This window comes from Falco punctatus (assembly GCF_963210335.1).
Source record: "Falco punctatus genome assembly, chromosome: 2".
NCBI lineage: Eukaryota > Metazoa > Chordata > Aves > Falconiformes > Falconidae > Falco > Falco punctatus.
The window spans coordinates 81,804,429-81,830,112 of NC_137581.1; the positions used below are offsets into that span (position 1 = coordinate 81,804,429).

The following is a 25,684-nucleotide window of genomic DNA, read 5'->3' on the forward strand; positions in this document are numbered from 1 at the left end:
AGAGCACGGTGGGAAGAACCCATGCTGTCATTCCTGCGTGCATGGTCCTGCCGAGGCAAACCCCAGGTTTCCCCAGCAACTTTAAACCCATCTGCCAACCAGCCCAAGCTCTGCTGTACCACCTTAACCTCCACAGGCCCTCGCCCACCGCCTGACAACAGCCCGTCACAAAGACCAGCGTCATCTCAAATACCTCCTGTTCTCGCACTGCCTGTACCCCAGCTGTACCCCAGAATTTTCCAGGGAGCCACTATCATTCTGCAGCTGGATTTCAAAATGAAGAAAGAGTTATGTACTTGGTCCAGCATATCTTATCTATCAGCTCTTTCATGGTCATTTTGTCCCATTCCTCAGCATGCGGAGCGTCCCATGGTGCTTCAAGAGGAATCTGGAGACAGAGGCAAAATATTCAATAAATTATTCAGGACTGTATCATTGCCCACTCACAGCTAGCTAGTAGCACAGAACTGATTGCTGTGTTGGCCAGGAGTTGCTTTTGTCCCCTGAATATAGCTGTAAATTTGGAATAAATTCACCGAATTTAATATTATCTGTTCACACCTTTGGGCATGAATTCTACTGTGACCACCAAATCTGTCTTTGTCTGACCAATGAACTATATCCTTATGTTGGGACTCATCTGGCCTTTGGTTGTCCAGAAGTGAGGTTTCTATTCTAATTCAGTTGCCTCTGTGTCCTCTAACAGCTGAGGGAAAAGTTCTTTCTCTAGTCAGAGATTCAGTCAGTTCCGAGATGGGCATCCGAAGGCCCCTGTATCTCTCCATTAACTACAGAGGGAGCAAAAATGCCTAGATACTATTACATTATTTTTAGACAGTTAAATTCTTAATCATAATCCATTGCATGTAAGTACCATGACATGTGAGGATGCTACTGTATATTTGAATCTTTTAAAAAGCATGTATTGTTTGACAAAAAAAATGTCTAGTATCATGCATGGATTTGATTCTACAAAACCACATAAACCCAATAAACTTTTCAGGAATACAGTTAGTTATGCTTGAAGGTTATTATAAGGTAGGTACCCTGGTTTGTAGACAGATTGTAAGGCAACTGATAAAAATTTGAAAGACACCAAGTTCAGGCTCATTTTTTTTCAGGTATCTTAGACACCTCCAGATCTTTTTGTATCCTCTCATAGAATGGTTTGGGTTGGAAAGGATCTTTAGAGGTCACCTGGACCAACTCCCGCTCAGTAAGGAAGTTCTGTTATTCCCGATAGTTTGTGGGCAACATAGATACCTTTCCTGATAGATGTTTCTTTTTTTTTTTTTAATATTAAAGAAGCAATAAAAAAGCCTGCCAGAAGCAAAACAAAACTAGATTTACACATGGTGACATCAGCATTGCAGAAACAGATGCAATTTACACAGCCTACCTCTTTTCCCAGCTTGTCCATAGTCCTCCAGAAGTTATTGTAATCCAGATAAACGAAGGGATTCCATGTTGAAGGGGAAATACCTGTGAAATAGCGTGACTTTCCCTAAAATACATATAAGAACATAAGCAACTGAAACAAAACACAGCTTATCTTCATTACTCAAGAACACAAAATTCTCAGTCATCACATGGTTCACCTTTTGCCCCAAAACACTTAGCCTCCCCCCCCCGCCCCGCTTTTTTCTAAAATGAATATGCCTGTAAGCAATGGAATGCATGAAGCTAAATATGAGGGGGAAAAGCAGCTGAACTGACATTAAAAAGGACAATAATACATTTTTTTATTCAGAGGGGATGGGGAGGGGTACATTTGTTCTGAGCAGGTTGTCACATTCTGGGCTAAGGAGACTCAAGCAATGGCCAAGGAGGTAATATTCCTTTTTCCTAAGCATTCTTCATTATTACATATGAATGAATCTAATCTTTGCCTGCTTGCTGAAATGTGCATCCTAAAACACACCTCTTTATTACGTCAAGTACCTTGGGAGAAACCTAGCCTAAAAAAAAAAAAAAAAAAAATTGCCAAGAAGAAAGTTTTTGGCTGCAGGAAGAAAAATGTTGTACACTTGCAAAAATGGTATCAGCACTTACAATATGTATGACACATAGGTGCAAGAGGAACATGGGCTGTTTCAGATAATCCTGTGATATAATAATAAGCAAAACAATCTAATAGCACCTGGTTCTTTGTGATAACTTTAATCTGAAAGAGGAACGAATGAGCAGGCAGCATTTTCTCTTATTAAATAGCTTTGAACCTCTTTAATGTTTGCTCTTCCAGGTGTGTCAGAAGTTTGCATGAGGTCACGTGGTAGGATGCAGCGAACACACTGGACCATGACAGTTAGGAGCTGAGGTGCTAAGCAGTGCGCAACGTGCTTTTCAGTGCCATGTATACCATGCCAGCCCATCACACCTGGCAGGTGGGAGTCACAGACCAAGTGAGAGGCTGCAGTGCTGCAAATGCATGAGATGGTGACCCAGGGACAGGGAGACGCAAAGCAGGAACCAAATGTGCCTTCCCCACACTCGGCGAGAGATAACTTATCAGTCTTCCCCACTGATAACTCTCTCTCTCTCTCTCTCTCTCTCTGTAAATACATACGGATTTCTGATATTCATCAGAACGCTTTTGTGCAAAGGTTGTAACAAAGATGAAAGGTGCAGGATGAAACTCAAGACCATAGTGAGCTTTCAGACTTTGAAAAAGCAGTAAAAAATTCAAACTCCCACATTTTGGTCAATTTTTGTCACCCCAGGACAGGTACAATGGAGGAAACAATGGCACATGGTATGGGACATAAGTCTTGCTACAGCCAACACCACTTGTTCCCTCTCTCCCCAGAGGACGGCTGCAGCGGTGCCCCAGCTCCAGCATCCCTCTGGGCGCATGGCCCACTGTGCTGGACCTCCCCACCATCTTCAGTCAGGGCAAGTGCAAACATACTCTCCTGTTCAGCTTAGACACTGTAACCTCTGCTCTGGGCCAAGCAAAGCACAAGGTTGCAAACTCAGCACTTAGTTCATCTTGAGATCTAAGTGCTTAAAGGTTTTTTTTTTTAAATTCCAACAAACACTGCGTTTTCAAGTCAGCAGAATGACTCTGGATGTGGTTGGTTACCTCTGGATTTCTGGGTACGTAATCTTAATCTTGTGTACCACATACTTTTTTCTCTCTCTTTTATCTCCGTTTCATTCTGTTTTAGAGAGTTATGTTGGAGGAAGGTGGGCTGGAGATGCTGCTCCAGCCTTCTCCAGGTGCACATGTGTATGCAAAACATGCTTCTGCCACAGCAGAAGCAGAGAAAATGCTCCTATGAACTACCAGCAAGGGAATCCTCTGCACAACACTGCCTCTTCCTTTTCCTTGAGCACAGCTTCTCACTGCCACTGTGTGTTCAGCCACAGAAAAGAGGACCAAAAAACACATGCAAAGGGATATACTGCATGCTACAGCTTTTACTGTCATAAACCAATGCTGTATCAAACAAGGCAATCCTGATACAAAGCAGTAATATATTGCTTATCATTTTCTTCCTACTGCACAGAGTTTTGTTTTTCAAAAAGATCATCAAACACTGATCCTTCAAAGTTCATTCATTGCTAGACTTTTTATTCTGGTTGGGAATGCAGGTGCTATCAATGGGTCTTTTGCACAAGTTATGTGCTTTACAACACCATAATCTCGCCCTTAAGCAGAGGTGAGGTGCGATGCTGTCAGGTCACCCAACAACAGGTGAAGTTATTACTGCAGTTCCATCACGTCAATACTGCAAGGGGACAAAAGGAAAAGATAAGCCTGCCTTTCAGGAGTAGCAGCAAAAACTTCCCAGTTTTTCACTGTTCAGTGACACCCGTTTTCAACAGGTTTTTTGATAAGTGACGGCACTTGTACTCAGTGGTGAAACCTGGAAGCACCTCTCCTATCCTTGGCTCACTTAACTCAAAAAAAGAAGCATTTCTTCAGAAAGAAAGTCAAAAAAGTAACTTCTAAGGCTCCTCCCCTCTTGTTTTCAGCCAAACCTATTCCTTATATTGCTAGAAACAACAGGTGAAGGAAAGTCTCTCTCAGAAATTCTATGACAAGGTCTGTGCCAAAACAGCTTTTCCAGCACCCAGCGTTAACTCTACTGTGTTCAACAGCTGCTGGCTGAGAAACTCCCCAACTATCCTGATTGCTGCAGATATGGCCATTGGTGAGAGAACTTGCCCACTGCCTGGCTACCTAATATTTTCCTCCAACTTTTCCACCTCTATACTAGCTCTAGAACAACATGACACAAACTGCTGAGGACTGATCAAAAAATCTCACAATCTTGGCCACTGGTATGACATGTATCACATTGGATACTCGCTTATCTGCTATTTGAAAAAAAAACCCTACCTTTTCATTACTGATCTGAAAATGTTACCACCTCCACATCTTGGTCAGTGGCATGGCCAAGGAAGATCAATGAGAAAACATATTTTATCCCTTGAGAACTATGAAATGCCAATTGATGATTACCAGTCTCAAGCTGCATTACTTGTTGCTCTCCTCTGCATGCAAAAAAACCAGCTTCAGTAAGACTGGAGACCAAGGGCAGGAAAAGCTGGAAAAATACAACAGTGCTAACAGACCTGGAAGAAGTGGAGACTGAATTCAGAGAGCCTGAAATAGTTCACAGACCCACTAATCCCTTGTGCAGGGGGGCTGGGCCTGTAAGAGGTGGGAGCTGATCAGAGGAAAGCCCAATTCTAACAAATTCAAGGAGATAAATTCCCACTGCCCACCAGAGAGTGTGAGCCAAACAGCTTTAGCCACACCAGGTTTTTAACTCTCTCTGCACAAGTGTCTCCACAGCAGGGAATAAATCTAGGCCAAATGACCTGGGGCTGGTAAGTTATTAATTTGTTTTTAATTTTGTCTCCCTACTAGGCAGAGGAGCTCTGGCTGCATTTTTCACAGATGAGCTCACTGCAAACCCACAAGGTCTTGCAATATTCCATTTTTAAAGAAGCTTATAGTATTCTGGGTGTATTATTTTGAGAACTACTCTTTTCTTAACTGAAAGGCAAATAACCTACTGGCTGTGTTGTCATGCTAACATAAGGCTGCTTGACTGACCCACAGAGTTTATCTAATTATTTTTTTTCATTTCATGGTGTGTCAAACACTTTTCAGCAGACCTCAGATTTGAGTCCTGCTGCCTGCCTAGATTAGCTACTCCCCACCAATCCAAAGGAAACAATATCCCCAAGCACCATACCTCAGTGGTTAGAAAAAAGGCAGCAGAGATGTGCTGTGCCAGGTCTGTCTTTTCCCTGCCCGGGGCTACGCTGTGGCTTGTAGCTGTAACTACAGGATTTAAGCCCCAGCCACCCCAGCTGTGACACCACCCCAAGTTCCAGTTTGTGTAAGAGAAGCAGACAGCTTTGCCAGTCTTGAGAAAGGCGAGTCTAGCTCCTGTCTGCTGTGCTGTGGACAAGCTACATGTCGGGAGAGGCATCCCTTGTGCCCCAGAGCAGCGACTGCTATTGCCCTTGGGCCATGTACAGGGCATACAGGTAGAGCAGCAGTTCCCTATGGTGTGAGCCCTCAGGTGGGGCATCCTTCATTACTCAGGATCTCCAGCAGGTCTAGCCTTGCAAGCATTGCAGCGCCTTGTACTGCCTGAGATTCCTGTGTCTGAACTGCAGATTTACAGCAATCTGCACAGACTTACTTGCTGAACCCTCATCTCTCAATCTTAAGGCTAGATAAGGGAAAGAAAAGACTAGTTGGCCAATGTGAAGCACTGCATAGAAACACTCATCTTTTGTCAAGTGTTACCTTGCTCTGAAAATCATAAGCAAACAAATAAGCAATATCAGTCCTTATTTAATGATGTTATGTATATATACTGGAGCTGGGTGCTGCTACCAGATATTAGAGGACTGCAGTTACACAAGAAGATTAATACCGCACCAAAGCTCTAATGCCTTTACCTTCTGGGGTCTTCTACTAAAAAGAAGGTGAAAACAGAGCACAGTGTGACCTTCAAGGACTTCTGTAAAAGTTAAAGCTATCCACCTCTTTTGGGAAGGTACTCTCCAGAACATCTGCCTTTTCTCAATCCTAAAGCATTCTTGATGAATTATGGGACAGTAGCCACAGAACAATTTGGCTGGAAAGAAAGTCCGGGTTTTGTAACAGGACCTTCAGTTTGAAGGTACAGATTTACAATGAAAGGATACAAATTCCTGATTGATATCAAAGCAGTCCATGTTACCATGCTAACTGATGGGAAAGAATGAACAAGCAAAAATAAAGATAAACAACAGTTACATATTTGGATTTTTCAAATAAACCGTAACTATAAAGGAAACCTGCCCACATGCAGCAACATGGTTTTTAAAGCTTGCAGTACATGGAATTTTTCCACAGACATATGGGAAAAATTCCCGTCAGAGCAGAGAAGCTCATGAAATCCCTCTGGGGATTTCCACTTTCCCTTGGTTGCTTCTGCTGCTAGGATAAACCGTTTCCTCACTTTCTCCTAACTCAATCCAAGCAGTATTCTGGAAATCTTCAGAAAGAGCAAAACTGAACTGATTAGTATGGTAACCAAACCCCCAAAAATCTGTTATCTGAGGATGCTGGAGATTATATAAAGTCAAAGGACTGTCACAATAAAATCTAAAGCTGTGTCTAGTCATTCCTTAAAATCCCTTCCCTCTCGCCTGTGACAAAACCACACAGTGTTGCAGACTTTGGAGAAATGCCCTTGGGAAAAGACCTTCCTGTCTGGCCCCAGCTACATGCTCCCCAACAGCCATCAGCCGACAGAAACAGCAGATAAGACACAAGGACAAAAGTTTTAGACATACTTTTCAAACTTGAAAGGCAGCAGCTAGCCCACGGCTGACAGCATACTAGCCCAAGAAGCTGAACACAACCATCTTTCAGATTAATATTTAATTTCTGGGGCAATGATCCTTTAATACCAAATCACCTCTTTGCTAAAACATTTTCTATCACTTAGGAAACACCACAAACGTGCAGGTTCCTGAAGAATCTTTATTGAATATCGGGGGCACATCTATAGCCAGGAGAGCACAAATCCCAACTTGGCCAGCTCACCATCACACTGTAATAACAGTGTGCAGCAGTTAGGTAAAATGTACAAGCCCTAAGGGCCCCCAGCACCCACCAACCCAGACAAGAGCCAGGACTGAACAGAGGGTTTTCAATAGGTTTGTTCTAGAAGTGGGATGCAAGAAAGCATTCCAACAACAGATCCCTAAAACAAAGGGCACGGTGACTACACAATGCCTCAAGGAAAGTGTAAGGAGAAGCAGCTGTGGAAAACCTTAGGGAAAGAAAACAAAAAGCCTGCAATTCATGGGAAAAAGATGTGGGAGACATGAGACCTACGGGAGGAAAGGCATTATTATTATTTATCCAGTGCTTAAGTCTGTCCCTTAAAGCCCCTTTACTGTCACCCTGGTCCAACAACTACGCCTCCCTTGAGGACCCTGGTTAGCTCAGCAGGACCACAATGCCAAACCTAGGATTGATGGATCCATAGCCTGTGATCCAGCAGAACAGCTTGTAATCCTGCCTCCTGCTTAGAAACATGCTTTCACTTCAAAGAAAACTTACAAAATTACATGCTTATTAGCAAGGACATGCATAATGTAATGTGGGACAAAAAAAAGCTGCAGTTTCAGTGTCAAAATGGATTAAGGGCTCAAATTCATGTAACCCATTAGAGCCTTTTATTTAACATACAGAAGATCAGTGCCTTTTAGGATGCTAAGAGATCCATGTCTGAGCTTAAATTAAATAGAGAGCTCCAAACACTCAGCTGGTACAAATCAGCCCAGCCTTCTTGCTGTAGAACTACACCAGTTTTATACCAGGTAGTGTAAAATAACTTTTCTACTATTATGGAGTGGCTATGCAATTATTTCAGATGTGACTATTTTATGACTATGGCATGAATCTGCCCAGTAAAGAGAGGTTACAGAACCCGATGATAAAACTTTGCAACGTGAACACATTGCTCTAATTCTTGGAAGAAAACCTGGGAAGATAACAGAAATGGAACCAGATCCATCACATAGCCTTGCCTCTATCAAGTATGCCAACTCTGACTCACACAGGCTTCAAGCCTTGTTGTGCCAGAGTTTGGGGAGTACCAAAACTAAGGAGTATTAAAAAAATTAAGAAGCAGTGATCTTTGGAAAGAAAGTAGGTTGTGAGTTATGGAGATAGATATGAGATTGTACCCCATACCTATGAATCTTAGGCCTTTGTCCCTCTTCCTACCACTCTCCCTCTGCACTGGTTTTGGCAGTAGGTCCTGACTAGGACTTGAGTAAGAAGTCATGGGCTAAAGATCTAAGACAAGGGCTGGATATCTGCTCTGAAGACAGGTTCCATTCTAGTTCACTTTAGCTACACCAGTACCTACTCAAAGAGGGGCCACTGGGACTCCCGCTGCCCCAGACACATCTCAGACATGAAGCTTACAGCAAGCTTTGGGAGGGGCTTGTTTCTCACCATTAGCTAGTGAGGGAATCTCAGCGAGTCTCAAATTAAACACCCAGCTTCCAGAGACCCATTTGTAAGTAATCCCATGCTACGTTATTGGGAGGGATCTCATGTGAATCCAGTTATGTAAGTGGGGCAAATACATTATACTATTCCCAGACTAGTCCCATGATACTGTTGTCCGGTGTCATCATTCAATAGTATCCAACAGTATTATTAATTCTTTCTTAATTAAATTTGGCTTTTATTTCCAAACAAGTATTTACTGAATTTCAGGAAAAAATTATTTAGAGGATATGTTCAAAAATAATCAGGTGCCAAATGTATTCCAAATTTTTTAAGGGCTGTCAGTCCTATTTTCTGAACACTTTTCAAAAGAAAATGAGAACCATTGATCCCACTCCCAGTAAGTTAAAATAGAATAACAACACTTCAAACAGGTGCTGACTGGATTACTGAAAGTGAGCTTTAAATGAAACTCAATGACTGTCAGTAATTTCCAAAGCTCAGTGATACCTTTAGGTATCTCAACATGAAAGATGCAGTACTTACCCCCTTATAATGGATCATATCGCCTTCGACATTCACTTTATAGGTCTCAACACCCAGTTCTTTTGCCAGTCGGAGAATCCGGTTTTGGGTAGGTCCCACATATGATCCACCCACATCTACGTAATTAACCTGATTGTTCTATCAAAAGAAAGAATACAGGAATCAGAAGCTGTGCAGGAAGCTCCTCAATACACGCATCGAGAAGTAGAAAAAATTATTCCATACTGACTAGCACTGCAATTGACTTAAAAGCAGGCAGTATTGAGCTCTGTCATGACACACAGAGATCACTCAGTGCCTTCACTCTGCCATGCACATGTGTGCAATTGAGTTTAACTCTTGCTTAAATTTCACTAATTTTCAGTACTGACTTTTTAGTCTCACAAAAGACATGAAAATACGGTGAAATATCCAACCAAACCAATACTCTGGTTAAGTCTAACCACGCTTTTTCAGAATTCATGTTTCTTTTCTTGTCATTGCAAAAACATTTCTAAGTTGAATTCACCTCCAGCACCAAGGCTTGTTTTCTTTCTGTAGATACCTGCCTAGACTTAATGCTGTAGATGCTGAGCACTGCACTGCAGTACTCAAGGAGGGTAATCTCCTTTCCAGCATGGCACACCTTGGCTCTAGCTCGGTGTGCCCTGCTTAGCAGCCCCCAGCCATGCTTGCCTCCAAAGGTGCTCCACACACCCCTCAGACCAGCATCGCTCTCACTTGGGAAGCAGGAAGAAAGCAAAAATTTTCAGGGGAGCATACTATTACAAGCAGGCTCATTTCCCAAGACAGTAACTCTTTTAAACACTGCTTATGGTGAGCATTTTAAACTAGGCATTCTCACTATCACAGAAGGATGGTGTTTATGCTTCATGTTTCACACACAATGATTTCTGCTGAAACACTACTGTTTATCTGTGGTTCCCCAGCAATGGCATCTGACATAATTTAAACCTCTCTTACTTCCAGGGTGGGAAGCTGAGGTGATGTCTGTATTACATTACCCTGCGCCACAGGTGACTCATCATTTCTTTCAGTTTCTTTTTAATGGCAATCAAGACGAGGTCCATTTTGAGAAGCAGGAGTGTTATTTCAGATAATTTTAAGCTGTGTTAAAATGTATGTCTGAGCTGTAGTGATGTCTGGCCCTGCTCAGGCTGCTTCTTATAGGCTCTTAGTTATCATACCTGCTACAGTATGCAAAGTGAGATGGGAATGAGGAGAAATGCTTTGATACTCATGGTTTCAGATGATAATTTCCCTCTGGAATGCTGAAGGCAGAGTAGATCCTGCCGTGGACAAAGGGTAGGGTCCTCCTTATCCTTCTTGAAGTTAGGAGTGGTATTTGCCACACTGTAGACCAGCACAAGTGAGAGTCCAGCATCTCATGTAGAACTTACCCTGACAGTGAATGTCCTTCCTCCAACTCTGTTCCGGGCCTCAAGAACCACCACACTGACCCCAGACTCAGAGAGCAATTTGGCGGCCGACAAACCTACCAGAAGAACAGAAAGTGCTTTAAAGCAAGTGATAACAATCAGCCACGTTAATGGTCAAAACTTCAACCAAAGCTTCAAAATCAGAGATTTCAATACTGTTTTCAAAAATTCCTGAGAGAAGTCAAAAACTTTTTGTGGTGTCTTACCACAGAAATCGTGGCTGCTGCTGAGTTGCATGTTATAATCATCTCTATAAATAGCATTCACAGACTGACGTTTCCTCCTTCAGGTTAGCATTTTGGCATTTTAAAAACTTCAACTGGCAATTTAAAATCTCAGCTATTAAGGGACACGCGTCTTACTCTTCGTTTGTGCAGTCCATAGAAAGGCAGAACCCAGCTCGTGGGGCTTGCAGCACTGAAGTGATAGAGACAATATTAAACTAAATAGGCATGTTCTAGCAAGGTAGGCTTCCAACTTCTCTCACTCGTCAACTCTCGACTCTATTGCTATCCATTGTCCTCATTGACATGCAGAAAGTAAAGCTGCTACACTGTCAAGATTCATTTCAAGCAATGGAGTCTGACCATGGCAATCAAACAGGCAGTATGAAGATACTCTATAAAAGGAATTATGGTCTCAGAAAAAAATCATCTAATTATGGGACTTTGTGATGGAGGCACTAGAGACAACTGAAAATTCAACAGGACAGGAGTCCTCTTTGCTTCTGACAAATGCGAGCTGAAAATGTAAAAAGCAATCAAGAGTTTTTGAAATCAGATTATCTCATTGGCCTGCAGGCCAATTTGGTACTGAAGCATTGTTTCTTTGGCATTGTTTCCCCTCCTTGAGTATACAAAAGCCAGCCTTATTGATCAGAACTTCCAAGATACCCTGCAGTAAGGAATAATAATATTATATTCATGTTTATTATACTACCTCGAAATGCGATTAAAAACAACTGTTCATGAGCCTACAAAGAATGCATGTCTGGTCTGAAAAGACCAGAGGAGAGGAATCATTCTGGGCAGCGTCAAGTGTACTCATTTATTCTGAGGACAATACAGAATTGCCCATAAACTTCTGTGCGCATAATCTTTTAATGGGGAAGCGGAACAACATTCACTGGAAACCAGAACTGAGGAAGTTCAAATTACTTACATTGACAAAAGTTATATATACAATTTCCATACTCCTCTAAAAATAACTATTTCCTTACACTATATTCTTTAGATTGCTGCTAGAGCAGAAGTATACTTAATTCTGTCAATTTAATAAACGAATTTTTAAAAATGCAAGCCATTTGTCAGTGGAGTGAACATCTGATAAATCAACCCGATTTCTTTCAGTAGTTTTTAATCATTTTTTTCCTGCATGGAAGTCTATAGAGAATATTTTACAGGCTTCTAATAGCTAATGCTTTAATCCTTTCGGTGATGGCGTTCCCTTCTTCCTCAACATAAACATAGAAGACACAAGCCTGTAACTGGAAACACAAACTGCAGTATTTTCTTACAAGTATTTATATTTTTCATATGAGGAAAAAAGATTTTTCAAAATATACAGTGTGTTTTGTCAGAAAAAAAAGTGAATTTCCTACAGATACATAATAAAAGGTTCAATTTCTCTATTCTGCATAAATATCACTCGGGCACAAGTGGGAAATTCTTTTGTAAGAAAGTTTACTGTAGATATACAAGTACTGAAAAAATGCACAGCACATTCTGCGTTGCTGTATAGAAGAAGAAGCAGCAAAAAATCTTGCCTTGGTATGAAAAAAACATTGTATGCAAACCTTCAGTGCGTAAAACCATCACTTCATGCTGTATATGATAGCTATATTCACACCACAGCTGTTTAGGAAGAATAATGGTTGCACTGGACTGGGTTGGAAGTTAAGCTTACTACTTGTTTATAGGTTAATTATATCCCATATCCAAATGAAGAAGGACTGCTAAGGGATGAAGAACACGTGGTAAATATGACTGAGGTTCTCTAGCCTGTTTACTTGTTAAACTATACTTCTTGCACTCCAGCCTTACAGGCTTTCAGTTTCATTATTGTTAACCCAAGTGTCACCTTAAGACACGGATCCAAAAAAACCAGGAACAGGCTTTGGAGCTACACAGGCTGGGAAAGGGTAAGAGATACACTGGGACAGCGATGGCTTACTGGCAGCTGGGAGAGCCTGACTCAGAAATACAAACAATGCAAAAATATGTTGATTAAAGATTGTTACTACACATTTATTTGTTTAAAGCACGGAAAGAGTTTGCTTTAAAAATGGAGGACTAGCAACAGCACCCACACATGAGGTATCTCAATGTAGTTGTCTATTGCACCCAACTCTTCAGCTCCATTCTGGTGTGACCAAAGTGCACCAAATACACGTGTTTCCACAGGCACGTCTTCACCCCACAGGTCATGGAGCCTGCATGCTTTTGACACACAATTAACCTCCAAATAGATTGCACATTTTCCCTTTACCTTTTCCGTAACTTGAATTATCAAGACTTTTGTTGCTGTCTCAGTACCCTCTACAGGACTGGACTTCAGAGAATGACCATTTATTTCTGTTTGATTGACGGGCTGAGAATGAGAGAAGGAAGGAACCAGGCCTTCTCCTTCCCAGCTCCTTGCCCCACCTCTGCCTGCTCAGCCTCCCTCAGGCCGCAGAGCCTCTCACCTCCTCTCCGGCATCTCTGCCACTTCCCCAGAGGACACCCCACATCTTCCCGGAGCCATCAAGGGAGAGGGCAGGACCTTCACACCACAAGGGCCTCCCACAACACCAGCGCTGCTCTAGAGCCATGGCCCTCCGCCACGCGTGGGCTCTGACCCCAGCCACAGAGTCCTGGGATATTGTGGATATCCACGGTGTCCTGCAAGCGTGCTGTACCGGGCCAAACCGAGCCCTGGGCTGTGACCGCTCGGGCCACAGCCAAGGCTCAGGTATTTTCAAACAGACCTGAATGGCTGTACGACTGCAGCACAGACACACCTGCCACAGCCCAGGCCGCTGCGGTGCCCCATGGCCGCCTCCACCGCCTCCCAGCGCAGCCGAGGGGGAAAGCTGCCAAGCAGCCCAAATCACTGGCCGCACTCCTTCCCAATACCGCTCTAATCCTGTGAATTAGAAATATACTTCTTGCCTCAGAGAGATGAAAGTAGCCTTCCAAAACCATGCCTCATGTCAAGTATCTGGCTGCAGAAATTCACTTGTTATTAGATGAGAATAAACAAGGCGAGATGACTTATACATCTTCCAGAAGGGTTTCTATGGCAATCTCACAACAACCTCCCCCTGTGTGAAGACGCCATGCAGGAAAGCTCTACTCCTATTGATTTTGCAGTGCTATTAAGGACTTGGAATTGCTGCTGCCACAGAACGTACTGCCGCTGCTTTCATTTCAGAAAATTGTCATAATCCTATCAAGCAAAGCAGTTTCAAGAGCATCAAAACACTGGATACACAGTTTTAAAAAAACAAAACAAAACAAAAAAAAGAAAGAAATTAAGATGAATTTATGCCAATCTGCAGACTACAAGACACACACCATGGCTGAAACACAGAGATACTGATTTTTGCATGTAGCCTGATGGTAAAGACAACAAAACATGTCTCTACCTCACAAGACAGAAAGGTTCAGCTCTAGAAGTAGTACACAAGAATGGGACTCAGGAGACCTCAGCTTGATTCCCAGCTGAGCCCCATAATGTGGGAATGTTTCCATATTTTTCAGGGAAGCATTTACAAGAATTCCAAGTTGCCTCAACACTGGTGTTAGTACAAGGCATATGAACAGGTAAGAGGTCTGTAGCACAAATGGTGGGAGTTTTTAAAAAGTTACTTTACTAGAAATGCGATAGTAATTCTGTAGTGACAGTATAGTAATTCTACTTTTCAGAATCGAGGCTCTGTAAATCCACATCAAACAGATCCACTGAAACACCATGATCAGAAGCAAAAACCACGAGCATCTTTCCAAGAGACAGCACTTCTTACCTGGTGCATGCTGAGCATCTCCAAAACATGCAAGGGCAACAAAGGGAAGCGATGACAGTATGAAACCATTAACCTTTCAAACTGAGGCCACTATGTATGTGCCATACTGAGAATACCGAAACAACGGCAGAGAAAGTTACCTGTTACTACTGAAAAGGTAACTGCTGGCTTTCTATATGCATTGTTTGCCTACTTGCTAGCTTCTCTGACAAGTTTCTTTGCCTTTTATAGATCCACTATCAGGTTGAAAGTTTACCAAAACCAACTTAATACAACGTACCTTCATAAATCCTTGTTAAGCCACCCTACAGTACATGGCGTGGGATAATTACATCTTGTGAAAGATGACTAACCCATTACTGTAGTGTTCTAGCAGGCTTTAATTGAGCAACATACAGAAAAAATATTTATGGAAAATCTTTCCATTTTTCAGATCTTAGGCAGGAGAATAATTTTACATTTTTTTTGCTCATTATTCCAATGTACATCAGTAAAGTAAGACAATTGCCAATATATCCTCATTGTAACAGCTCGCTAATGCTGTGATTATTTTTACTCTTTCACTGATGGAAAACTTAACTTTTTGCAAACAAAATCGAGTAATTAAATCTGGCAATGGCACACATAGAATCAGCCCTCATTATTCAGCTAGAAGTTTCTTTGACAAGTAAACACTAACCTGTCATTAAGAGATGCAAAACATTTCTGCCATGACCATAGGGTAAGATCTCCCTTCCTCACCTCCTTCTTCTTCTTCTCCCTCCTTCCTGGTTTTCTTTTCATTGGATTTTTTGTGTACACCATGATATTTACATAAATTTAAAAATAATAGCTTAAAAGCACTCAGTTATATCAGACTGACCAGAGAAATCACTAATGGGCAACAACTTAAAGAAGGATGAGAATGAAAGAACTGCTTTCATTCACAGACTAAGGATTTTAATATTTTACATAGTCACTGAAAATGGAAAAAAGTATTAATTAAATTACAGCCCCTTACATTTGCACAAAACAGCAAGAATACACAGTGTGGATCACAAGTCTACATTCACTTCTTATTCAGTATTGCCTACTACCATAACATCACTAACTTCCTGTTTGTCAAAAATTGTATTTTATCTTTGCATATGTTCTTTCAAAATTCTTGGTGTAGATTACTTGATACTGGGGGATAAGGTTGCATTTATTTATTTTGTTATCCTCAGGAAAATGTTTCACATTTCTTTTTCATCAGGTCTTTTTTCATCTCTAGCAAGAATAATCCAGTTGATTCAGCAAAGATTTCAACCAAAAGAGGACAAATATTTTCTATTACAGACCACATTGTCCAATTGAGATCAAGTCATTCTGACCGGTTTCAATGGTACTACTGTCTAAACACTTTCAACAGATGCAAGTCTTGTTCTGAAGGGTACAAAGACAGTTCTCACAGACCGTGTTAAGAGAAACAGAGTGGGCAGGAACAGGGAATTGTATTCAGGATGAATCCACTCCTCCATACAATCCACTGGAATTTTCAAGTCCAAACTCCATTGCAGTGAACATCTCTTCCCCAGAATAACACCTTCCCCCAAAAACAAAGGCAGAAAAAAGGTAATTGGTATAAGCATGGGGTTAGAAATTCAGCAGCATCCTTCTCCTTATATATTAAAATGTGTAGCACCAGTTAAGATAACTATGGTTTGGTACCATCTAGTTAACACAAACATCTAAGGTAATTGCACACATTTTCTAACTACAGATAATCGTTTGGGTCAGTATGCAGAGTAGATTCCTGTTAGCTAAATGGTGATCTTCCGCTGAATAAGTACGTGAAAAAATGTTGCTGCTAAACTCTGATCAATGTCATTGCCACAAATATCATGAACATCAGCACTGGTGTTCCCAGGAAAGACATGATGCCTGTCCCATGCCCATTTTTGTTATGCTAGGATATTTAGAGATTGTCCTAACGACCTGGCTATTTCTTGTGCTCTTAAGACTTCAGGTGTTACCCAGCTAACAGGCATACTCTTTCCTACCTTTCAACACCTTTCACCTAAACCTGAGGTATGATGCAAAATCTGCTCCTCAAGGACAAACCATAGATTTACAGTGCTCTCTTAGGAGCTCTAAATTTGCTAACCTATGACTCGTGTTGGTGTTTTTGCCAGAAACAAATCTCACATATTCTTCATTCAGGAGCAGAACCAGCTGTGACTACTTAGCTTAGCCCCTGAGTTAGACAATGTTTATAAATCATGCATTTACCAGAAAAAAACACATGAAAACTATGGAAAGATGAAAAAAATAACAATATTTCTACACCTGGTTATGTAACGAACATGTCACAATCATATTTTGGCCAAAACTGAATATCTAGCAGTAAGCATAACACAAAGGAGTGTCTTAAAACTCATGCCCCACATCATAAAGTTTTGCATCTTTAGCACCAAAACATTAGAACATATTATGAAGGAGGTAAATGGAAAACTGTGTTTCTGCTTATTTGCAAGTATTGTATAAAATGACCATTACACTTTATGTGAGGGTATTCTGATAGTCCTGTTCCTGATGCCAATTTTTTCTCATTGTGACAGATTGCTATCAGTACATGGGGAACTGAGAGCTCTATGAAATATTGCTATTTGTTTCTGCATGCCAAAAAATGATCTTTAGGAATTTCTGGTACTAAGTGAAAATAGCACGGATTATCAGCTTCCCTGTTGGATCCAAAAAGAAAGTGGGAAGAAATGGGATAGCTGGGGTGCAGCACAGAGCAGATGTAAAACACAGGATACATTTTAGGAACCAGCTGTTGCATTCCCATAGTTCAAATTCTGGGTAAATTTAGAAGTATCAGTTGAAAAAAAAATCTACTGAAAACGACTCCAGCTTTACACAGGTGGGACTGATTATATCTTCTATGAGTAACCGTGTATTTGACAGTTTATCTGACACCACCACCCACCAGCAGCTTGGCATGCTGTCAAAACAAACAGAGCAGTATACAACGTAAGTTGTGCTGCCATTATAGCAAGCAAGGAAAATCTGCATTTCCTCATCATTCAGTCTTTCACTCAGAGACCACAGTCAATGCGTAGGTAGCTCAAGGGGTAAGGTTACCAATCACACACTGTGGAGCAGGAAATGCCAACATGCTCTTCCATGCAGAGGAAAAAAAAAAAGCCTTGATAGTGTATCGTATGTTTTATTTCAATATAAAGACTAATTACTACTATTTTTACATCCCAGTTTCTGCAGTTTGTGGCCCTTGGACTCCTTCGTAAGTGCAACAGAAAACAGTGCTGTTTCCTGCACGTGGCTAGCAAATCAAAGTGTCTGTTTTGTTGAGCCACGAGATCTCCTTGTTTCTAGGTTAAGAACAAATGTGGGGTTTATGTGAAAGAAGAGGAGAACTATCTGGAACTATCCATGTCAAAGAATTATAATCTTCTGTGTAAGTTTCAGTTATGGCTGTATTGTTTTTCCCTTGTGCTTTGTGCTTGTAACATGATGTGTTGAAATTTCCTCCAAAAGATAGTTGTGTACAAGTTTTCTTGGACTTGCCTGCTTCTGGACATATTTATCCGTATCTTATGCACCATGTAGACAAAAATGTCTGCATTACGTAAACAAACATTCTCAATTCTCCATACTTTCTTTTGATAAACTTGGCTTCCAGTGCCCAAACATCACATGTAAGTAAGATGAGGCTTGCACATGAAAATACCCCAAACTTCCTGCTGAAAAAAAATGGGTTATCTTGCTTATGCTCTTTTTTTGCCAATTTATGAACTATTTAAGCTTGAATTTTCAGGGTGTGGTTTGCAGGCTGATTTTCTGTTGCTGGGAAATCTTGGTCACAACTGGCTGGCCTCTAGGAAACAAACATTCTTCAATTTTGAAAACTCCTGGCTTTTTTTTTTATTCCTATTTTGGAAGTTTTAGCAGCCCCTTGAAATCTGGCAAGGAGGCAGCCTTTGAGTCAACATAGCACATTTTGTTATCGTTGTGAAAATATGTCCCAATAAGGTCAGTTAAGAAAGTTTTGAGGGACTACAGGTCACACATAGGCAGCAGCCATCTTCTAGATCTGAAAAGCTCAAATATCTGAGGTTTCTATCAAAACTCTCAGAGCACTTAAAGCTGCCCAGTCATTATCGAGCAGTCCTCAAGGAATGAGGACTGAGCATCCTGGACCTCTTTGTATCTCAGAGCACCTGTGCAGGCTGCATCCTAGGGCTATGGAACCAAAACCTGAATCTCCTTGTAACTATGGCCTTAGTATGCACAGCAGTTAATGGAGCTGGGATGGGGACAGCGTGTCAGGAGAGGTATGGTGACTTGCTGCATAAAAGGGACAACTTTTGGATGCCATCAATACAGTAGTAGTTAGTCCACACAGAGGATGACATCTCCTAGTCCTCAACTAGTGTAGCCCTTGACCCAGGCAGCAGAGGACACTCTGATGGGACGTCAGAGTTACGATCCTGCCGATTAATCAGACACGCATCCATGGCAGATTATGTGCTGTCAGCTTGCTGTGTTTAACAAGTGAGGGAATTACATAGCCTAAACCAAAATGCACAAGCAAAAGTTCAAAATCAATTCAACCTAGAACACCCTCTTCAGTTCCGTAGAAAACTCTATAAATAGAAAATGGGAGCATTACTCCAGGGATATAAATAAGAACTCCCTCTGGTATGGGGAAAGTATTTAACTTCAGGCATCATTTTGTTTAATATGCTCAAGTAGCAAATGTTATAATTAATATTAACTGTATTACAGGGGGCATTATCCATTAAGAATGATACAAACTTGTGCCTGGGGCCTTTCCAGGCCATGATTCACATGTTTAACATACATGCCCATGTGAAAAGAGGAATCTAGCCCCGGCTCTGCTCGCTCTCTCAGTGGGGGCTTAACTGTACTTGCTGATGCAATCTGGACAGTTTGAACACAATTCTATGGGGTACAGCAAGAAAATCTCAGTGATTGAGGCCACCAGAGCCAAGCTGTTCTTCCAAGAGCTTCCCTACTGCGAAGCACTCTTTGCAGAATCTCCCTCCATCCCTAGACTGCAGCTTCCTACAGGCAGGGTTGATTCTGTGTCCCTGTGAATGACCACGTACAGCCACGTGCAGGCAGAGGCCAGGAGCACAGATGAGAAGAGTGTGTTATATTGTACAGAAACTGACTCTCAAGACCACGCTTCACTTTGAGGAACAGGTAACTCCAGAGATGCCAGTCAGGACGTGAGCTTCATTTTGCAAATATTGTACAAATAATTTTAAAAGCCACAATCTCACTGCTGTGAAGCTCACACTACGTAATACGCACCTTGCTTATACCTGACACACATTTCATGTATTACTGGTAAAGAACTAGTTTCCTATCCTTTCTTGCAAGCATTCTGTAGTGAGCATTTCAAATACAGTAGGAGGAGTGAGGACCTTACCAGATGAGGCAACTTCAAATGTATCTTCAGAGAAGAAGCAGCAGCAAGTCAAGACTGGTGTCATAGAGATGTTGAGGGAAACCCTGTCCATACTGGAGCATGTCTTACTATTTATCTCACTAGAAGAAAAATTCTAGATACAGATTACTTTTTTAAGACCAGAAAGCAGCACTGTCTAACCTCTTACAGAACTGAGTGTAGGTATATTGGTACAGGAACAGCAGCCACAGAGAAGCTGTGTGAAAACCAAAACAAACCAGGAGCTTGTAGGAATTAGAGTGCCCAGCTATGAACGGTACCGTATGTTAAAGATGGATTAATTAGGAAGTAAGGCATTTATTGTCAGTTTTTCTAAGGCTGCTTTCTTAAAATGATGCCTGTTCTAATTCATAACAGGCAAACACCAATTTCTATGTCACTGACGTAAGGGTTTCCATTGGCAAGAAAAACATTCCTGTACCCCAAGAGTGCTGTGACATGTTTATTTGTCTTCCTAATGCCACTGACAAATTTTCAGGGACTGTAACACCTTGAAGTTTCCTGCTTGGCTCCATTTCAGCCTCCACACCAGGCTTTAGTCCAAGGCCTAAGTGTTCTGAAGTAACTTACTGATTCTTGTACTAGTGAGGCTACCACTTAGAAATGCTTGATGCGTTTTCCAAAACACTTCTACAGGTTGGAAAGCCAGAGAAGCAAAGTACCTTCAAGGGAAGAAGAGCCTTTCAGAGCCCTAAAAAACATATTAGGATCACATCACCATCAGCTGCACACAGTACAGGTGGTAATTCCCTAAGGACATTCCGTGCATTACAGGAACCTTAAGAATGAAGACCAAATGACTTGTGCTAGCAGAAAAATACCCAGGCATGTGCTAAAACTAAAAAGCAAGCAAAACTAGGTTCAAACTCCTTCCTTCTGTTCAGTGATACTACAGATTATTTACATAATTACATTGTCACAAATAATTATTTAAACAATTCCTGTTGTTTTAGCAAATAAAATAATGTAATTAAGTAAACAAGTTGCTGTTTTGTGCATTCATTCACTGCAGATCAAAGAAAAGAAACTCTGATTCCTTCTTAATTTTAATAAAAGCTAGTTTTACCTATAGCAATATTGGTTGTAGTATCACTGAAGTCAGTCGGTCACATAACTCGCCTTTTCTGAATCACCGGCGAAGTGAAGAATCCCTGAAAACTGAAACCTGGCCAGAGCTGTTAGCACAGAATTTATCTGATAAACAAACCAAATACAGATTTCCTCTGACATAGCAACGTTCTCACCTTAGGTACCATCAGGTGCCATAAGAATCATTACTTCTCTTTTCTAAGCATGAGGACCAGAGGCCACACTGCACTTGCTAGTGTTAAAGTAGATCTGAAGAGTATTTGGGGAAGTATTTCCTAGTAAAGTGTGATAAGTCCATCGCACTGGGGGCATCTGGCTGGCTGTAGTACAGCTCTTCTCATAGTAACAAGATTTAACCTGTTTTTCCAGATATTTCCAGCTACGTTTCTGCAGTATTTATCAAAAGAATACAATTGCAAGGCCAACCTAAAGAAACCAGAACTTCAAAACCCTGTCTTTATTGGGATGCAAAGATCCCAAGGCTGTACCCCTGCACTCTCCAGCACCTGCGGGCTCACACCGCCAGTGCTCCCGCAGCCCCCAGACGGGCCGGCCGCACAAACCCGCGCCAGCACCAGCAAAAACGCCCCGAACCGCCGACCCGGATAATTTCCCCCGGTTTTTCCCCCAAGTCTGCTGCCCCTGCAGACCTGGCGCTCTCGTGAACCACCGCCCGAGCCTCAAGGCCAGCCGCGGGGACAAGCCGCCGCCGGCCCCGCCGCGCCAGGCCCCGCGCTGCCCAGCCGGGCGCGCCCCGGCCCCGCCGCCCCCCGCAGCGCGGGACAGGCTCTGGGACCGCTCCGCGGTGATGCCCCGGCGAAGGCCGGCGGCGGCGCGGTGGCCGCGCCGCTACCAGACCCACCTGAGATGCCGCCTCCGACCACGACCACATCGTATTTCTCAGCCATGTCGCTGCCCCCCGTCCCGTCCGCTCTCTCCCTCCGGTACCAGCGGCGGCAGCCCCCACCCGGTTCTGACGGGCGGACAGCGCCGTCCCGCGCCGTCCCGCCCGCCCCGGACCCGCCCCTGGGCGGGACCCCACACCACCTCCACCAATGGACGCTCCGGGGGGGGGGGCGGGGCCTCGCTTCGCCACGCCCCCGACCCTCCGCCCACGCCCGGGGCGGCCCGACGGGGCGGTGCGAGGCCGCGGCGGAGCAGGAGGGCGGCGGGGGCCGCTCGGGACAAAGCGCCGCCAGACGCTGCTTCCGAGCGCGCGTTTGGCCTGGGCCCGGCTCGGTGCCGGCTCGGTCTCGCACCAGCCCGTCCCCGGTGCGACGGAAGGGCTGGGGGCTGATAGGCGACAGCGTGCCGGTTGCGGGATGCAGCAGCAATACCAGCCTGCGCTCACCAACCCCTTTTTATTTGCTATTATTTAGCAAGTCTGCTAGCACCGAGTGTGGGAGGAGAGCGGTGGAGCTGGAGTGTCACAGTTTGCAGCAGTATACAAGCCTCACCGTGGACTAGGATCAAACTGCACTTGGTCAGTGAGCCAGGGAATGAAGGGTTAACCTTTGCATGAAAGTAGCTTCCCAAAGATGATGCCTGGGATAATAACTGCTTGCCAAAATACCAATTTTGTTTGTACTTAGCTGCTATTACTGCTCTGAAATACATGGCGGTTGTGATTTTTTCATGCATTTTACAGCTCATACAATTTTTATTGCCAAAGTGTAAATGTCACCTTTGTGAAGCTAAGTAGAAAAAACAGAGAGCCTGTCCATCCCCTTCCAAGTAAGCACAGAAGACCTTTACGATTCACACTATTACAGAAAAACCTAATGCTACTTCGTGTAAATATTGATACAAGTTCTGAGAGTTGCCCAGTTCTGCAATCATATGCCATACCTGGGTAGGACCAAAGAACTCAGAGTGCAATAATACACACTCAGTGTCCTTGGAAATGCCTTGGCTCTCTTACAGTGGGAAAAATTAAGACTTTTCATTTATGCTAGTTGTGCCAAATAAGCAAGACATGGATCTGTTGAAGTGGGTTCAGGGGAGAGCCATAAAAATTATCATAGAATCATAGAATCATTTAGGTTGGAAAAGACCTTTAAGATCATCAAGTGCAATGGTTATCAGAGGACTGGAGCACCTCTCCTATGAGGACAGGCTGAGAGAGTTGGGGTTGTTCAGCCTGGAAAGGTGAAGGCTCTGGGGACATCTTATTGCAGCCTTTCAGTACTTAAAGGGGACTTATAAGAAGGATGGGGACAGACTTTTTAAAAGAGCCTAAGCAACAGGGCAGGCAGTGATGGCTTTAAACTAAACAAAGATAGATTCAGACTAGATGTAAATAAGAATTTTTTTACCATGAGGGTGGTGAAACCCTGGAGCAGGTTGCCCGAAGATGTGGTAGATGCGTCATCCTTGGAAACATTCAAGGCCAGGTTGGATGGGGCTCTGAGCAACCTCATCTAGTTGAAGATGTCCCTGCTTATTGCAGGGGGGCTGGAGTAGAGGACCTTTAAAGATCCCTTCCAACCCAAACCATTCTATGGTTCTATGACCGCAATGACTGAGTGCAAAAACATCTGTGAAATCCCTAAGCAACTATATGAGAGGCAGAATAATGGACCTTCTTCAAAAATGAACCCAGGTACTCTAAAAAAGTAAAGTACATGTGCAGTGCTAATCAAGTGTGTTGTACTAGCTGCAGACACACAAGTGCCAGGTGCTTTAGCATAATAAGAACAAAATCTCTACTGCTCTGAGAGATTGTCTGCTGACATAGAAGCTCATTATCACCAAGATTGCTGCTGCTTGCAAGTGAGCAAAAAGGGGACAGTCCAAGACTGTGAGAGCGATATGGATTCCAAGACAGAAAATGCAATGTACCACCAGCCATTTGTGCTTATGGGGAAAAAAGTCTTTGCCTCTTGAGGGTGTATAAAGATACCGGCTCCCACAGCTCTGCTGGCCTCAGTGAGCAGGTCACAGGGAATCTGCCAAATAAAAAGCTTCACCAGGCAGCACCTCCCTCATAATCCAGAAGCCAAGTTTGGAGGAAAACAACAAAAACATCCTCTGTGATAAGAACAGGAAACTTGTGTCTCTCTAGATAACTTGCTGGTAGATAAGCTTGCCAAAAAATCTCTAGTGCTTAAAGCTGCAACAGGCTTGTTAAAGAGCAATGGAAATTGAAGTGGTTTTACCTAGAGCAGCTCTAACCATGAGAGATGATGTCGAAGTGTGAATTGTACAAATTGTGGCATCCTCAGCTCTTGAAGTAAGGACGGAAATAGTATCTAAGGGGCTACCAAGGATTATCTCGGGCATTAGCAGCCTCCAGGGGTAGCAATGGCTGTCAGAACCACGTAACTGCTAAGCCCTTACCATCTGTATGATACAAATAAGAGGCTTCAGAATAATTATGCCTCAACTTGTATAGACCTGCAGACACTGAGGATTTAGGAAAAAGCCCAAGCAGATGCCAAAACCTTGCTTGAGAACAATGGGCTGAATCCAATGGGAGATAGTCAAGGAGATCTTGTTAACCTCTCAGCTGGGTCCATTGGGGTTTGCTGAGGACTTGCTGAAAATGGAAGAAGCAGGGAAGGAAGGGTGTGTCATATTGAGAGTGATCCTTCTTTCCTAAATGTTTTGACCATGTTTTCAAAAAGGAATTTGAAATATGTTTAGAAATCAGCAGAAAATAAAGAAAATAATAAGTAAAAATAATTCAGTGAATGAGTTGTACTAGTAATTTGCTGAGCTTGCAGAATGTGCGTGATCATTAATGTGAAGGTATAGAAGGTCACAGGACTGACACTGACTTTTGCATTTACCAGGAAAAAAGCACTGAAAGTTGCTGAGAAATACAGTGAAACATCCAGAGCAAGGCTTTCAGTTGAGATCACAGCTGTGTCAGCAGCAATAAAAATTGTCAGGTAGCTCCAAGAATGGGCAAAAATGCATCAATTTCGTGATCAAAGAATGTGAAGAAAAATAACCAAAGGTAAGTGTCATCACCGAGTCCTTTATTATACTACAAGTGTTTTGCTTTCAGCTTTGCCAACTGCTGATGTAAGGAAGTCAAACTTCTCAGGTCATGTCATCAGTAGTCACAGTTATGTGTTATTTTATGTCTGATCACTACCCCAAATGATGAGTAAAATCAGTCATAATTATTGTGGAAGACACAGATGTTTTACATTCCTTCCTGTTTTCACTGTTAGCTGTTTTGCCAATGCATCCAAAAACTGGAACACAAAAGAAAAAACTCCAGCACCCTGGTAGTAAAATAAAATGTTTTTGTCAAAAGAAAAAAACATTATCTATTGTTCATGTATACAGTATAATTTTTTAGTTATTTGTTTTATGAATGTCTTTTGACAGGTAAATAGAACTTAAGTGCTGTAAGGCAAGAATGCATTATTGCTAGAAGACTGATTATCATTACTAAGGTCATAATTACCACCACTTAACGACCTCTCAAGTCATATCATTTTTGTATCTTAATGATATCAACAGAGCTTATCTGAAATATCCTAGAACATGCCATCTCAAGAGTTACTGCCAGCTGAAATTTTTGCCATTAACTCATCATCTGTGTTGATTAGCACTCTACTCTGCAGGCACAAAGATGAGCTTTCCAGAGAGTATCAGAGCCTTTTGCAAAGCTTGATTCACATAAA

At 42.5% G+C, this 25,684-nt stretch overlaps 1 protein-coding gene across 1 annotated transcript in view; it reads right to left on the bottom strand.

Moving 5' to 3' along the window:
* Positions 1-22,104, bottom strand: part of LOC308058469 (amine oxidase [flavin-containing] A-like) — a 37,844-nt gene extending 15,740 nt beyond the window's left edge. Inside the window, exons 1-5 of the mRNA XM_080374277.1 lie at positions 21,907-22,104; positions 10,432-10,526; positions 9,032-9,169; positions 1,400-1,504; positions 297-388 (exon numbers count right to left, since the gene is read on the bottom strand). Coding sequence (XP_080230403.1) covers positions 297-388; positions 1,400-1,504; positions 9,032-9,169; positions 10,432-10,526; positions 21,907-21,952 — 476 coding nt within the window. The 5' untranslated portion in view covers positions 21,953-22,104. The remainder of the gene's footprint in view (positions 1-296; positions 389-1,399; positions 1,505-9,031; positions 9,170-10,431; positions 10,527-21,906) is intronic.
* Between the last annotated feature and the right edge of the window lie 3,580 nt (positions 22,105-25,684).